This window comes from Mycteria americana, chromosome 5 (assembly GCF_035582795.1).
Source record: "Mycteria americana isolate JAX WOST 10 ecotype Jacksonville Zoo and Gardens chromosome 5, USCA_MyAme_1.0, whole genome shotgun sequence".
Classification (NCBI taxonomy): Eukaryota; Metazoa; Chordata; class Aves; order Ciconiiformes; family Ciconiidae; genus Mycteria; species Mycteria americana.
Genome location: NC_134369.1, coordinates 3198526 through 3212129, shown reverse-complemented (window position 1 = coordinate 3212129; position 13604 = coordinate 3198526). Strand labels below are relative to the sequence as shown.

The 13604-nt window shown below is 39.1% G+C and overlaps 1 protein-coding gene across 7 annotated transcripts in view; it reads right to left on the bottom strand.

Moving 5' to 3' along the window:
• The window catches only part of SHANK2 (SH3 and multiple ankyrin repeat domains 2), a 325323-nt gene that overhangs the window by 163529 nt on the left and 148190 nt on the right, over positions 1-13604 (bottom strand). For all 7 annotated transcript variants that reach the window (XM_075501404.1, XM_075501405.1, XM_075501406.1 and 4 more), the window contains one exon: positions 4009-4084. In XM_075501404.1, coding sequence (XP_075357519.1) covers positions 4009-4084 — 76 coding nt within the window. The remainder of the gene's footprint in view (positions 1-4008; positions 4085-13604) is intronic.

Sequence of the window (13604 nt, the reverse complement as noted above, 5' to 3'; positions counted from 1 at the left end):
TCAAGCAAGTACAGCCTCAGGCCATGGCATTTCCTGGCGTCTGACACCGTGGCTGCTTCCTGCTTGCTCCATCTGGGGAGGCAGAAGAAGACTTTGCCCGTCCCACCTGCCACCTCAGCCTCCAGAGCTGCAGCCTGAGACAAATGTCCAGGGACATGTATTTACTCCTGCTTGTCCACTAAGAGCTCCTGCTAGTGTTAGAAAATTTACCCTCTCTCACATGTATGCCATTGCAACAAAGCCTATCCTTCCCTTCAACATTTGTCCATCTGCATCAGATTAAAGGAAAAGGATCGAAAGTAATTAGTTCTTAAAAGGTTTTATTAAAATAGTAAAGGAATGTCAGCAGTAGCAGCGCATGACAGCTGCAAGAAACAACATCATTTTTGCATAACAGAATTAATGTATCCTGTCAGCATTTAAAGCAGATAATACATTAGACCTGGTAGTTTCAAATATTATATTTGTATGATATTTAATGACTATTTGTACTAGTAAGCAAGTCTCACTGCCTTTCTACGTATTAGTAAGCATACTACCCTTTTTCCTGAAGTATTGATGTTGGATAACTGATCTCTTATGCAAAGCTGAAATAGGATTTAATGAACCTCCATTACTCAAGCTGCACATTTTCCTAAAGATGAAAAATGCCATGTACAATGTATTTTCCTGCATGTGAATAAGCCCATTAATATAGATTTCTGAACAGAGTGTTTCTACTCAGCAATTTTTGCCCTTTGGGAGGGGGAAGGAAAAAGAGAGGGGAGCAGACACTTCCCCTCACTCCCCCACATCATCTCCATAAAGGAACTGGATCGGCTTTGTTAATGCTTTGGTTTCAAAGCTCTTCTTAGAACATAGGCACAATTGCCTTCTGATAAATGTTTATTAAAACTTAGCTGCAAGCAGTTAAATCTGTTTTACTATATTCTTCCCTTTCTTTGAGAGGAAACGATAACAGGGAAAGCAATCAAAGCAGTACAAATTTGGAAATATCGAGAATTGCTGTTGGTTTGACATCTTGTTTGCCTCTTTTAACAATTCCCTTCCCTGAAGAAGCCCATGCTAGGAATTAAATCTGTACATACTAACAAGACATACTAATCTCCAGTCAGATTCTTAAATGCAAATTGTTTTTATTTACCAGCAATACGTAAGCACCAGTACAATTACCATTTAGATGTACAAAAAGCTGATCTGCAGCTTCAGTCAAGTATCTGAAACGCAACTTGGTGTGCTATTGCAGTTTTAGGACAGCAAGTCCTCGAACTCTGTTTTGTTTAGGAAAAAAGTATCACAACAGCATTTCGCTATATGTCATGTTTTCAAAGGTTGAAAAAGGAAGTTTACCTTTTATCATGGTATATGCTCTCTGTAAATACATCATTACAGTAAGTTATTATATGCACCTCAGAGAAACAAGTTTTTTCCTTTCCAGCAACTAACTAAGTTCGGAAACTTGGACACTAAAACCTTTTTTTTTTTTTTAGTTTTCCTAGTATTATTTTACAAAAGGTCTAAAATTACTGTACTCTGCTTAAAAGTGTGTTAGGCAAGTCTATCTTTCCACTGTATTTCTTGGAATTTCCCATTAATTCTACCCTTTCCTACCTTTCCTTCTCAATTTCCACTTGTACTGCTGGACTGCCATTATTACTCTTCAAAATGGGTCCACTGGGTTTCAGATTCTCTGTGGAAATTATCCTTGAGTTTTCTTCAACACTTTGCTTTACTCAGAAGCTACCAGGAGAACTCTACTGCTTTCCCTCTTACTGCTCAGACAGGTAACAGATAGCGATGCTAGCATCAGGAACAATTGCAGACATACTTCATACCTAATTTCTCCGTAACAAGGCTGTACAAAAACTATCATTTTATCTGATAAACTCTCCTGCTGAGCTGGAGTCCTGAATCAGGTAATGTAAATTTTTTGAGAGCTTTGTTGTTGCACTGCATAAGCCCAATATCTTAAGAGGAAAAGAAAAAAACAATCCAAAAATAAACCAACAACCTCCCCCCTTTGCCACCAAAAATCTCTCACACTTTCCATGACTTCCCAAAAGCAGAGAGTATAACTCATTCATCCCCAACAGCTCACTGGTTAAAAGACATACTTGAGCACCACGGCAATGAGGTTCAAGCCCTTGGTCTGAACATGGCTTTTGGTCTCCTGCTTTCAAAATAACCTCTCTAAATAATAGAGTACTGCCTATTTCAGAAAGGCAAGGGGCATTGTTCTCTCCCAAGAATAGACCTGAATTTTCTTGGGAAAAGAACAACAAAAAATCCAAATGCTTTAGAATCAATAGCTCCCCCACCTCCAAAAAAAACAACAAAAAAAAAACCCCAAAACTCCCCGTTTTGATAGAAGTGACATTTTCAAATGAAAAAATCTTTTGTTAGAAAGTAGGAGTAGGTTTCCAAGTGGGACTATTTGTTATCTCTGAGGCAACATGCTGTGGCCACAGCTTCTAGTTTTACAGAAACAACCCTATCCAGTAACACTGAAATACAGAGGCAAGGCTATGAATTTTATAGAATAATGATCACTCAAAGAATGTTGCAAAAAGCCAGCTCTGCTCACTGGAAATGTAACCAGTAACCAGTGAGCTTGCTCTGCAGAACAGTTATGTGTTTCATAGTACAGGCTAACAGCTTCTCTTGACAACTTTATCGTTATTGGACTACGCAGTCAATCACATCGTTGTCCAACAGTGCAAAGCTCTGGGAACTTGGCTGATCATGGCAGGGAATACACAAGATGTTGAAATGGGGTTTCGCTATTCCTAAACCACAGCAGCAAGAGCTGATGCCCTATAGCACACCGTATACAGTAACAGGAAGATCAGAGCCTCCAAGACGGGATGATTGCAGCCAACCCACAAGCCTGTGCTTCCTCCCACCATGTCACCAAACCTTCCCTCTTCATCCAACATCGCAACACTCTTTCAAATCACAACTCAAGGGACTGCAGGTTTACATATTTTTCAAATATTTATAGGCTGTATGCAGTAGACAACCAGCAGGCCCCCTGCCTCTCAGAGCTCCGCACACCGACCGTCAGAAACACAGAAGGATGTCTTGGGTATCCAAACTACTTCAGCTGACTTGAACTCCATCCTCCCTCCCCAACTTGTTTAACTGACATAGAAACTATGCACGACCCTCAGAACAAGGATTAAGATCACATAATAAAACCAACAGTTACCACATTTTCTTTCTTTTTTTTTTAAATAGTGTGCTACGTGAAACTCTGCCATCACTGCTTTACACATTTCAGAATTCTTCTCCTACAAAAAAGGTGTTTTTCTTGAAAACTAAAAAAAACCCCAAGCTGTAATTAGACAGTCAGGAGAAAAGCGTAATGATTCCAGTTTGCCACCACAATTTTCTCAAATAGACACCAACAACTAACTGAGGTTCTGCGCTTTAAAAATCATAGTTTCTACCAAAAGTTGGCTGGATGTCCAATGTATATGCATGTGGGAGAAGAGCCTGCTTAAAAATCACGACTACTCAGCAGAAACTGCAAATAAATAATCTAATTTCTAAATTCCTCATTTCTAACAGCCTAATTTCTACTTCGGATCTAAAGATACCGTTCAGAACAACAAATCACAAAATTTTATTTTGGTTTTCTTGTCAGCAAGTATGACTCTGTGAGCAGATATAGAAGGCCTGATCTTGTGAAGTATCCAACAACTTAAGTGGTCCTTGAATGTAGAAGCAGCTGGGACATACTGCTTCTGTGAAACGCTGATCTCTTTCACCACTCATGAAAACGAAATAGTGATACTCATTACTTCATTACTATTTTTGTAGACCCATCCCATATGAAAAAAAGTAAGCTGTGATAAAAAACAAGTTAGATGTAGAATGATATCTTGAGAAGCTCTGTTTAGTAATCTGCTTCCCTCTTCCCCTGAAAAGTCTAAACCAAAAGTAATAACTAAATAAAACCCAGAAAGGTTTTGTAAACAGATTGCGACCAAAAAGAAAAATTCTTACCTTGAAGCATCAAAGCTGTCATAGGATCCAACTGTGTAGTGTCTAAACAGTTTCTTTGTTCTATCTGTTCGTGTTTCTGCACAAAGAAAAGAGAACTTTTAATAATACTCCTGTATTTCTTAATCAAGTGCTGCGTTAATTCGCAATTTCAAAGTGGATTTTCTGCTATGCATTGATAAAAGAAAACCTACAGTACTTCATAGAATCACAGAATGGTTGAGGTTGGAAGGGACCTCTGGAGGGCATCTTGTCCAAGCCCCCTGTTCAAGCAGGGCCACCTGCAGCCAGTTGCCCAGGACCGTGTCCAGCCAGCTTTTGAATATCCCTAAGGAGGGAGACTCCACAACCTCCCTGGGCAACCTGTTCCAGTGCTCAGCCACCCTCACAGTAAAAAAGTGTTTTGCTATGTTCCCTTACAGTGAATTAACATGGTTTCAAGGTGTTTTGAAAAAAATTTTGACTTTGGAGTTGAGACATTCTTTTATCATACCATACACATCAAATAAATAAGGAGAACTTCTTGTAGATCATGTATCTCATCATTCACAAGTTTTAAAGTTCCACCCACATTCTCAGTGGCAAAAACCTTTCAAGTCCGATCTTTGGTTCTTTTATAGCTTGGACTAAGAGGCAAAATACAAGAAGAAAGAAAGAAGAAAAACCAGCAACACATTTTGGAAAGGTTGGAAAAATAGCCAAAAGAATGCAAAACAGTATTTTTTGTTTAAACACACACACACACACACATGCACACAAAGCTAGAGCTATTTCTATAATTTTATTAGGCATATGGAGAATGGGGTAGGGGGAAAAGTAGCTGCCCACATTCATCGCCATCAATCAAATCTCACAGGAAATAGTGCTGTGAAACTTGTACTACCATTATATAGCAAAAGCAAACAATTCAAACAACTGGAGGATATGAGGTGACACAAAAAAGAAAGAAACCCCGTATTTGGGAAATGTGAAGAACAAAGAAATAAGATACAACAATACTTCTACTAAAAAAGGCATTTAAAACCTCAAATACACTAAAATTTTATATTTATGCCTTTTCTTAAGAAAAAAAAAATCCATCCCACTGAAGCAGCTCCCACATCTAGTGGTTGCCGCATTAAATCAACCTATAGGACTATGAACTTCAGGTGCACAAGTATTTCTACAATTCACCAACATTAACACTGGTTTAGTATGGGTACAACAGTTAAAGTACTTAGTTTAGACCCATATCTATGGAACGACAGATGCCAGAGCTAAACATGTCTCTTCCTCTAGGACTGGAAAGATGCTCTCTCGTTTACTGCTTTCAATGGGTACCTACAGGAGCACCAATAAATCAAGCATGTGGGAAAGATGCAGAAGCTACTCCAGTATTCGGTTGCTTCAGTTTGCACAGCAAAGAGCATAACCTAAAAGGCTTTCACTGAAAGGCTATCACTATATATATCTCTCTCACTATATAGAATATATATAAATGTATATATAAACATCATTACAAAAGGATTGTAGAGCAGGTAGGTAATTCATTGTCACATTCTTCTTCAGAATGACAGGAAAACACACACAAGCTTACTTCCAGAGAGGCATTCGAATAAAGTAAAACTTTAATAAAAAAGAGAGTAAGGAACCTTCTTTGCTAGCTTTATGTATTACAATAATTGTTGTTCAAATGTATCAATTTTCTGAGTCTTACTCAGCCTTTACCACAATAATATCTTAGTGTATTCATTTTGCCTCAGATGAGTACCTTTACTGCAGCCCCTTTTTACATGGCTTCTTCATTCAAGGGAAGATACTTATGCAGAAACTGTAGGTTTTGAGGCAGGAAAAAGTCTTGCCTAAATACAGCTTGGTCCTCAAATGCAATCACATTAAGTTAGGCTAACAGACATCAAAAATCAAATGAAAATTTTCTGGTTTAGCTTGTGACCATGAAATTCTCATCTGCATGGCTGAGGAATTTTTCATTGAAGGACAGCCTGACTCCATCCAAACAGATTTTATTAGTTCTCCAAGCTAGACAGAGCCCTCAAGGTACACCATCTCTATGTCACAACTGTTAAGGATGTTAAAAATTACTGTGAGAGGTAGTGCTGTCAGATGACCAAGTGCTAGTCTGCAGAGAAAAAATACATCAGCGCAGGATGACAGGCTTTAACCATGGCCAAGGAACACATTGCAGAAGAAAAAGTCCTGGGAGGCAGACTTTGGGAAGAAGGGTTGACAAAATGCAACTTTCCTTGCTTTAACCAGTACAGCTGACACGTAACTGGATTGTGCCCCCAGCTGGAGACATAAATACAAATGCATACATAATACAGAGGGGTTACGGCTGAAAATATATGTGCAGGTTGCAGCTGGCTAAAAGAGTAAGCAAGTTATTGCTTCATAGCAGTGCACCTACTTGCAGGATACAAGGAAAGCTGTACTAAGAAAAAACAAAAATATATGCATTTATATAAATTTTTGTGGAGACTAGCCAGCCTCCTTCCTACAGGATGGCCGAAGAGGGAGAAAATCCCTATTATAATATGAATCCTACTGTATAGTTTTGTATAGGCTTCTTTTGTCCCTTTGTCATTCGCCTACAACCTCTGTTTTCTGTCAAAGAGGCCTTAGCCTTACCCCAGGTTCCAGCTCCTCCTGCTCTTACCCCCCTGCCCTTCTGGAACACCCAAAAAGGACACAACTTGCTCCAGGACTCACCCAGCACCTACCTCGACACAACCAAAGCTCAGCCAGCCAGCACGTTAGCTGCGGGGCCGGAGGACAACACGCTGCCTTTCACAGAATAAGAGCTGTAAGCGTAGTGAGCAGCAGTGGTACCCAAGGCGACATGACAGCTGCTCAAAGAGATGTGGCTTTGAAGTAGCTCACTGTATGACTGTACCTCTTAATGTGCTGTAAGGGGTTCAGTGAATTTTATGGGTCATGCCTTTGTTGCTAAGTTTACAAGTTTAGCTTCAAAATCCGATGCCCTGCTGTGATGTGGAATAAAGTGGCCTGCATGAATTGCAGTCTATTCCCCAGCAAGCAATATTCTTTTTCACACTATCCTAAAAATCAGATTAATATCAAGAGACATAATCAGAAGAGACAAAAAACATAAAGCTGGATTCCACTTAGAGTTTACCACTGGCCTGTTTTCAGAAGTCACTTATAAATAATTAACAGAACAACGTATGATGAAGAATGTTTTGGAAATCTTAAAGCCACTGCTTGAGCCTTAAGGAGCCAGATGTTTCTTCTGCAGAAACTGTTTTCTATAGCATGATATTTCAGTGCTATTAACGAATACAAAGTGGGTGGGAGGAACGGAAAGGCGCAGTAAGACAGATAGCTTTGTTCAGCTACTTAGTATTGCAAAGCCAGCATTCTTCAGCTGCAGCTTGTATCTGCTCCCTGTCTCTCCCACCCCTCTACTTTCCCCCACTTCTTTGTGTGCAGCCGTATTCACGGGGATTATTTGGGAAACCATTAGCCTTACAAATCCCTGAACTCAAGGCTAAGTGGTATGTTTCCCAGGTTGCTGTGTGAGTTCTTTAATTACCCTCTTTCCCTAACCTCTGACTCAGATTCCGGTCTGTCCTATTAGGCAGCGTAAGTACAGACACCCAAAAGCGGGGGGAAGGATCAGGAATCTGCCATCATAATGAACTGGATACTGAAAAAAAAAAAGGAAAAAAAAAAGAAAAAAAAAAGAAAAAAAAAGAAGAAAAAAAAAGAAAAAAAAAAGAAGAAAAAGAAAAGGAAAAAAAAAAAGAAGGTTCCGTTCTCTATTTGACTAGAGAATACAATGAACCTATGGGCAATTGTTTAACAAATGCTTGTCTGAATTCAAGCCATATATAGCATAATATTATAGGTATAATAGCACCAAGGGGTTAGTTCCAGGTTTCACTGGATTTTTACCCATTCTTACGTCCCCAGGTTTTCTGAAGACCAGCACTCTTAGGCAGAGTGCTTTGGAGCAAGTTAGGACCACCTAAGACTAATAACGCTATCATCATTTATGGAGTCTTTACCTGCGGAATCCTTTGAGGATTGCTTTTTAAACTTGGTTGCAGACAGATTAGAAAGACTAGCAAGAAGATATGGACAAGAAGGTCTAGAAAAACATTATTTAGCAGTGTGTATATATTACTGCATTATTACTAAGAATATCTGTCACCACAGATGAAAAGGCATTGCATCAAATCGGATCAGTTCACAACTTATTCTAGGAGGTAGAACAAAACACCAGTGTTTGCAAAAATGGTACAGTTTCCTTTACATTGGCAGAAGAAAGGAACATTGGTATATCATTTGAAATGTGTAGATTTCTTGAGAAGGCCATATTTTACTAGAGCTACTCCGTTGTATCTTTTCCTAATATCTATAGTTGGTTAGAAGACTTTCTCTCTACAGGCCTTCACCCATCTCTAGGTTACAGCAATAGGACATACCTGGGCATGAAGCATCAGGATAAGGGTCACAGCTAACAACTCAGTTCTCACAGTGCTGCACTGCTGTTCACAGAGTAAAAACCATTTACGTGAAAAGGAAGGCTCCCTCTACAGCTCCTGAAAATATTTTCCATAAGAACACAACATCACCATAAAGCTCCCCACTTTCTGCTAAAAAAGAAAGCAGCAAAAAAACCCCACCAAAACCACCTAAGAGGTTTTATTCGCATCAATTAATATGCGATCTAGGAGCAACGTGAGTCCAGGGGGATGAGAGCCATAGAAGAGTCTGCAAGGAACAAAATAATGTGGCAAGTTTTTTCCTGGTCCGTTCTCCACTGAAGCCAATGGAGTTGCAGTAGAAATAAGCTATCTGCACTGTGCAATAGTGGTAATACAAATAATAAAGCCCTAGCTGTTGCTTGATTAGATTCATTTATTGTTGCAGGCATTTCAGTAAGCAACAGACTTAAACCGTGCCATTCCAGAATGTAATTTATAGGGTGCGAAGAAAGGTAAACACTGAGAAGATGCAGGTGAAAAACATTTTCTCCTTTTCTTCTTCCCCCTTAGGAGGAGTGATGGCTTTCCTCAACCGAGAAATATGTATGACTTCCCTGTAGCTTCGCTGTGTTAGTCTCATAACTGACCACAGGACTCCAACAGCGCCTGCAGGCATTACCAAAGCTGAAAAATCACTGACATGAAAAGCAAGAAATAAAATTTGGACTCTAATCCACAAAGACAGATAACGCCATTCTTGCTCTCTTTCTTCAGTGATTAGCGCATAACTATTGTAGGCATGTTAGAACAGACAACCCAATTACCACATTGACACTATTATCTGTAGTAGATGGCTTACATATTTGGTATCGTTTGGAAGGGTAAAGAACCAGGGGGAAAAATCCCAAAGCAACTGTCTTCATTCCTTTTATTCTTCCTCTTGCTCTTCGCAGGGTATTTCGGTGGCCGTGTTTCCTAGGAAACTGCGAGGGGTTGCTCTGCCAGTGGGAATGTTGTCAGACTGCTTGCCAGCACTCTGGGAAGCGTTTAGAGTGATCGACACGTCCATAGGATGAACAAAGGAAATAAAAGTGTAACAGCCCAATTTATGTGTGATATTGGAGAGGCAACACAGAGCAGCAGATACCCTCCAAATATCACTGATTGTTCAAGTCAGGTTACACTGCTACTCCAACCTAGTTATCACACTTGTTATGCCAGCAGAATTTCAGAAAAGGTTTCAGTCTGTTCGAAGCCAATTTCCAGCAAGAAGAAATAAGTCTGCAGACTAGGAAGTGCTTTTTCAACCCAAACATAAAAAAAAAAAAAAAAAAAAAAAATCCCAAAGTCAGAGCCAGAGTCCTGCCCTTTGCTCTTCAGCTGGGCACAGTCAACTCAACGATTTAGCACCATCCCAGAACATGAAGCTTTTCTTTCTTCCCTCTTCCCCGCTGACATCTCTGAGAGATGTTTCACTAATGCAATAAATATAGTTACAGACATTCTTTGCTAAAAGAGGTTCAGGTACAGCACTCTGCATGTGTCTGATGGAAAGCAATACCTAACAGTGGTCAGAGGCTAAGGCTTTCACTGTGCACCTTCTTCTCCTTCCTGTGGAAAAAATGCTTTCACAACTATTTATGTTGAGGGTTAGACCAAAAGCTACTCCAAGCTAAGGAAAGCAGTCTAAAATTCTTTGTTACTACCAGGTACACAGATAAAGTTAATAGAAGTTCACAATTCAAGTGCGCTTGTGCTAGCCATTATCTATATACTTATTTTGCAACAAGACAGTGCAGCTATCTTATGAGCCTCTCCTAAAATTGATCCAATAGTATCGCAAAAAATTTTGACCCTACAAAAAAAAAAGAAAAAAAAAAGAAGTGGAGAAAAAGTATTGAAACCATCCCGAGGAAGAGCATTTATTTTTCTACCCCAAGTACAAGCGCATTCAAAACATCTGACATATTAAATGATGCCAAATTACCTTTATTGTAGAGGAAGCAAGAAGCAAAAAGAGGCAGCAGGTTTGTTAGCAAAACCATGCCTCAAAAGAACTAACTTAAAGTGGATGTTCTTATCCTAAAACTTGTTTACCACCTCTTTTTCCCACCTATTAAATAAACTAAGCACATCATTGCATCACAGATCCATGCTGCTGTGGAATAGCCAATACTAAATTATGTGCTTGTCAAAAAAGTTCTATTTTATATGACCAGATTAATGAAAGACAGACATGACTGAAGTACCCGCTTGCTTCACACAAAGGCCATAGACTACAAACTGCACCCACAGCGTTACTATCAAATCACAGCATAACTAAAGCTTTGTACACCTTTGATTTAGATGCTAGTGTGATATACAGTACATGTGAAACAATGTATTAAGGAAATAAATGTCACATTTAGCAAGCCAGAAGCATTTTGTGACTGAAGTCTCCCTATTCCTTCCTTTCTGTGTGTTGTAAGCATAACCATCGTATTTTTACCAATTTAACTCATTACTAGTTCAGTATGCATTTTGTTTTCGAGTAACGAGTGATTTTCTTGCTAACAGACACACTATGAACTTTGGTCCAGAAAAGAATCAAGATAAAAGAAAAAAAAAATCTCCTTCATACCACATACTGTGAAGTCTCAATAAGCTTTTCAGTAAAACCTCTCTTTTCCTTATTCCCTTTCCTCCTTAGAAAATGGAGATTCATCAAAACTGGGATTTTCCATGAAATACGGTACATTAAAACTTTAATAAGTGAGAAGTTTTTCAGGCCTGTGACACAATTGTTTAACATAATGTTTCATATTTCTTTCTTCGAGCAGTCATTTGAGCCATAGAAAAGATTAAGTTCAAGGATCCTCCTCCAAATCAAGCAGAGTAGGATCCTGGATTCTAAACATCTGTACAAAAAAATGTAAAAATGCGATCAAGAAATATAAACTGAATTTGCCTCTAACTATTTGATCGTAGGATCTTTCTTTTTTAAGAACAGAAGTTGTTGCATTGAAGGGATCAGAGCATTAGTCCCTCCTATGTGCCCTCTTTAAAATCTGGACCAGGATTTCCTTCCCTCCCTCCTGAACAATAGTATGTATAATTTTGAAGCTGGAATGAATAAGGAATTCATAAGATTTGTAGGCAATACATGCAAGTACAGCCTGCTTCTGTTAAAGGGGTATTAAAACTCATAAAACGGAAATCTGCAGCTATGTACCACCCAAGAATTCAGAAGAAACTACAATTATCTTCTTCATATCTTTGCAAATCTGAAGTAATAACATTGTCACTTCATTAGAAGGGATAAACTATGAGGATCAAGAAAAAAGAAATATATGATGAAGGCATTATAAATTGTAAACTAATGAAAATCTTTAATTCAGAATTCATTTTTCTTCTTTTTAAGCTTGTAGATGATTTTTTAAAATCCCAGTGTTTGGTTGATGAGGTGCTCTCAGCCAATTTTTCTTTCATTTGAAGCTGAGAAATAGAAAATCTTATGTGGTTTTTGAAGTTTTTCAGATTTGAGAATAGGCATAAAAATGTCCCAAGGAGGACTCCTTCACTGGAATAGCAAATCCTTGGATCTCCCCTTGCCTTTCTTTTTTTTCCTTGCTAACTCCTGTTTTAAAAAGAAAGGAAGACTGATGTTGATTCCCTCCTGCATCCTTAGAGAAAGATTAGCTGGAATATAGTGAATTAGCTTACTCACAAAGGATGCTGAAATGGCTGATCAATGTAGCAAATCAGCAAGTTTGCAAGAGAAACCTTAATAACTGAAATATGCAAGTTAGACCTGCTGGAGAGGGGGTTAGGGAAGACTATCGGTTTCCCATGTCATTAGTTTTCCCTTTAATTTATCAAAAAGCTCGCTTATACCTGAAAAAAACCAGCAAGCAGTTGTCGAAACATTTGCTTCTTATTCGCTAACACTGAATAAGTCTTACAGAGCTGAGTAGTGGGAAATCAGTATTCTTGTAACAATTCTACCAGCTATGTATACAATTCTGTTGCTAAAGTTTAAATCTGTCTGGAAACATAACTTCATCTGCTTGCATTTGCGTCTTATGAAGAAGCAAAGTTATACGTGCATTAAAATCAAGGCAAATCTCTGGGGTAGATTTTAGTTCAGAACTAGGTCTTCCCTGCGTTAGGCAAACTGTTGCTAATCTGTTTGCAGAGCAGGCACAGCAGACAGAGTTTATTCTTGCATGGCTCTTCCCTCATCTGCAGAACATTTCCAAAACGCGGTAGTGATCACTTGATCTTTCCCTGAGAAGCTCTCCTCTTGGGCTTCTGCGGGCCTTCATTCCCTCCGCCCCTCCTTGACGACCCATCTGCAGCAGAATAGTTAATCAGCCAACTGCAGATGCTGCAAGGCAGCTTTGTGGCCATGGTCTCAGTTGTAACGGAGGATTAAATTACTCACTCAGTGTCTGGAACAGACACAGCCATAGGTCTGGGTCATGTCATCAAAGGAAACCAGTTGGGAGAAGAAGTATTTTTTTCCCCTCTTTGCCCCAGGATTTATTAGGCTTTATAGACTTTGTTGCTTGTAAAGAGATGGATGGTGACCTGGGCTGGTAACAGACCTCAGAGATTCCAGCAATCAAGCGTGGAGCTGGTCCATTTGCACGTATTTCGATCACTGCTGAAACATGCCGTTTTTACAAAACCAGGTCCAAAGTAAAGCAACTTCAATGCACTTTGCTTAACCCTTTATTGCGGACTGGCAATATGTAGGGTATAAATTTTAAAAACCGGTTCTCATTGTCTATTCCAAATTGCTTCTGAACACGTAAAGGCATCTTGTTTTTCCAGTTTAGGTAGAACAAAGAAATCTTGATTTGTTGCCTGCTGGCAATATCACCTGTTGCAAATATTACTTATCCTGCAGGTCAGGATGGTTTGTTCAACTACAAAGCTCAGGTGGTGTGATGTTCCAATTCTTTGGAATTGATTTGTGGCACAAATGTTTGTAATTGTAACACTTTATTTCATATTTTCCTTCTTTCCTGCAAACATTCTAGTGAATGACTGCAGTGTTCTCACTCATAACAGCAGCATAATCCAAAATGATGGCCTGAAACAAAGGGCAGGAGTCAGGTGAAACTTGGCTTAATAGTTTGCTTAATAGCAGGATTTTATTTTTCA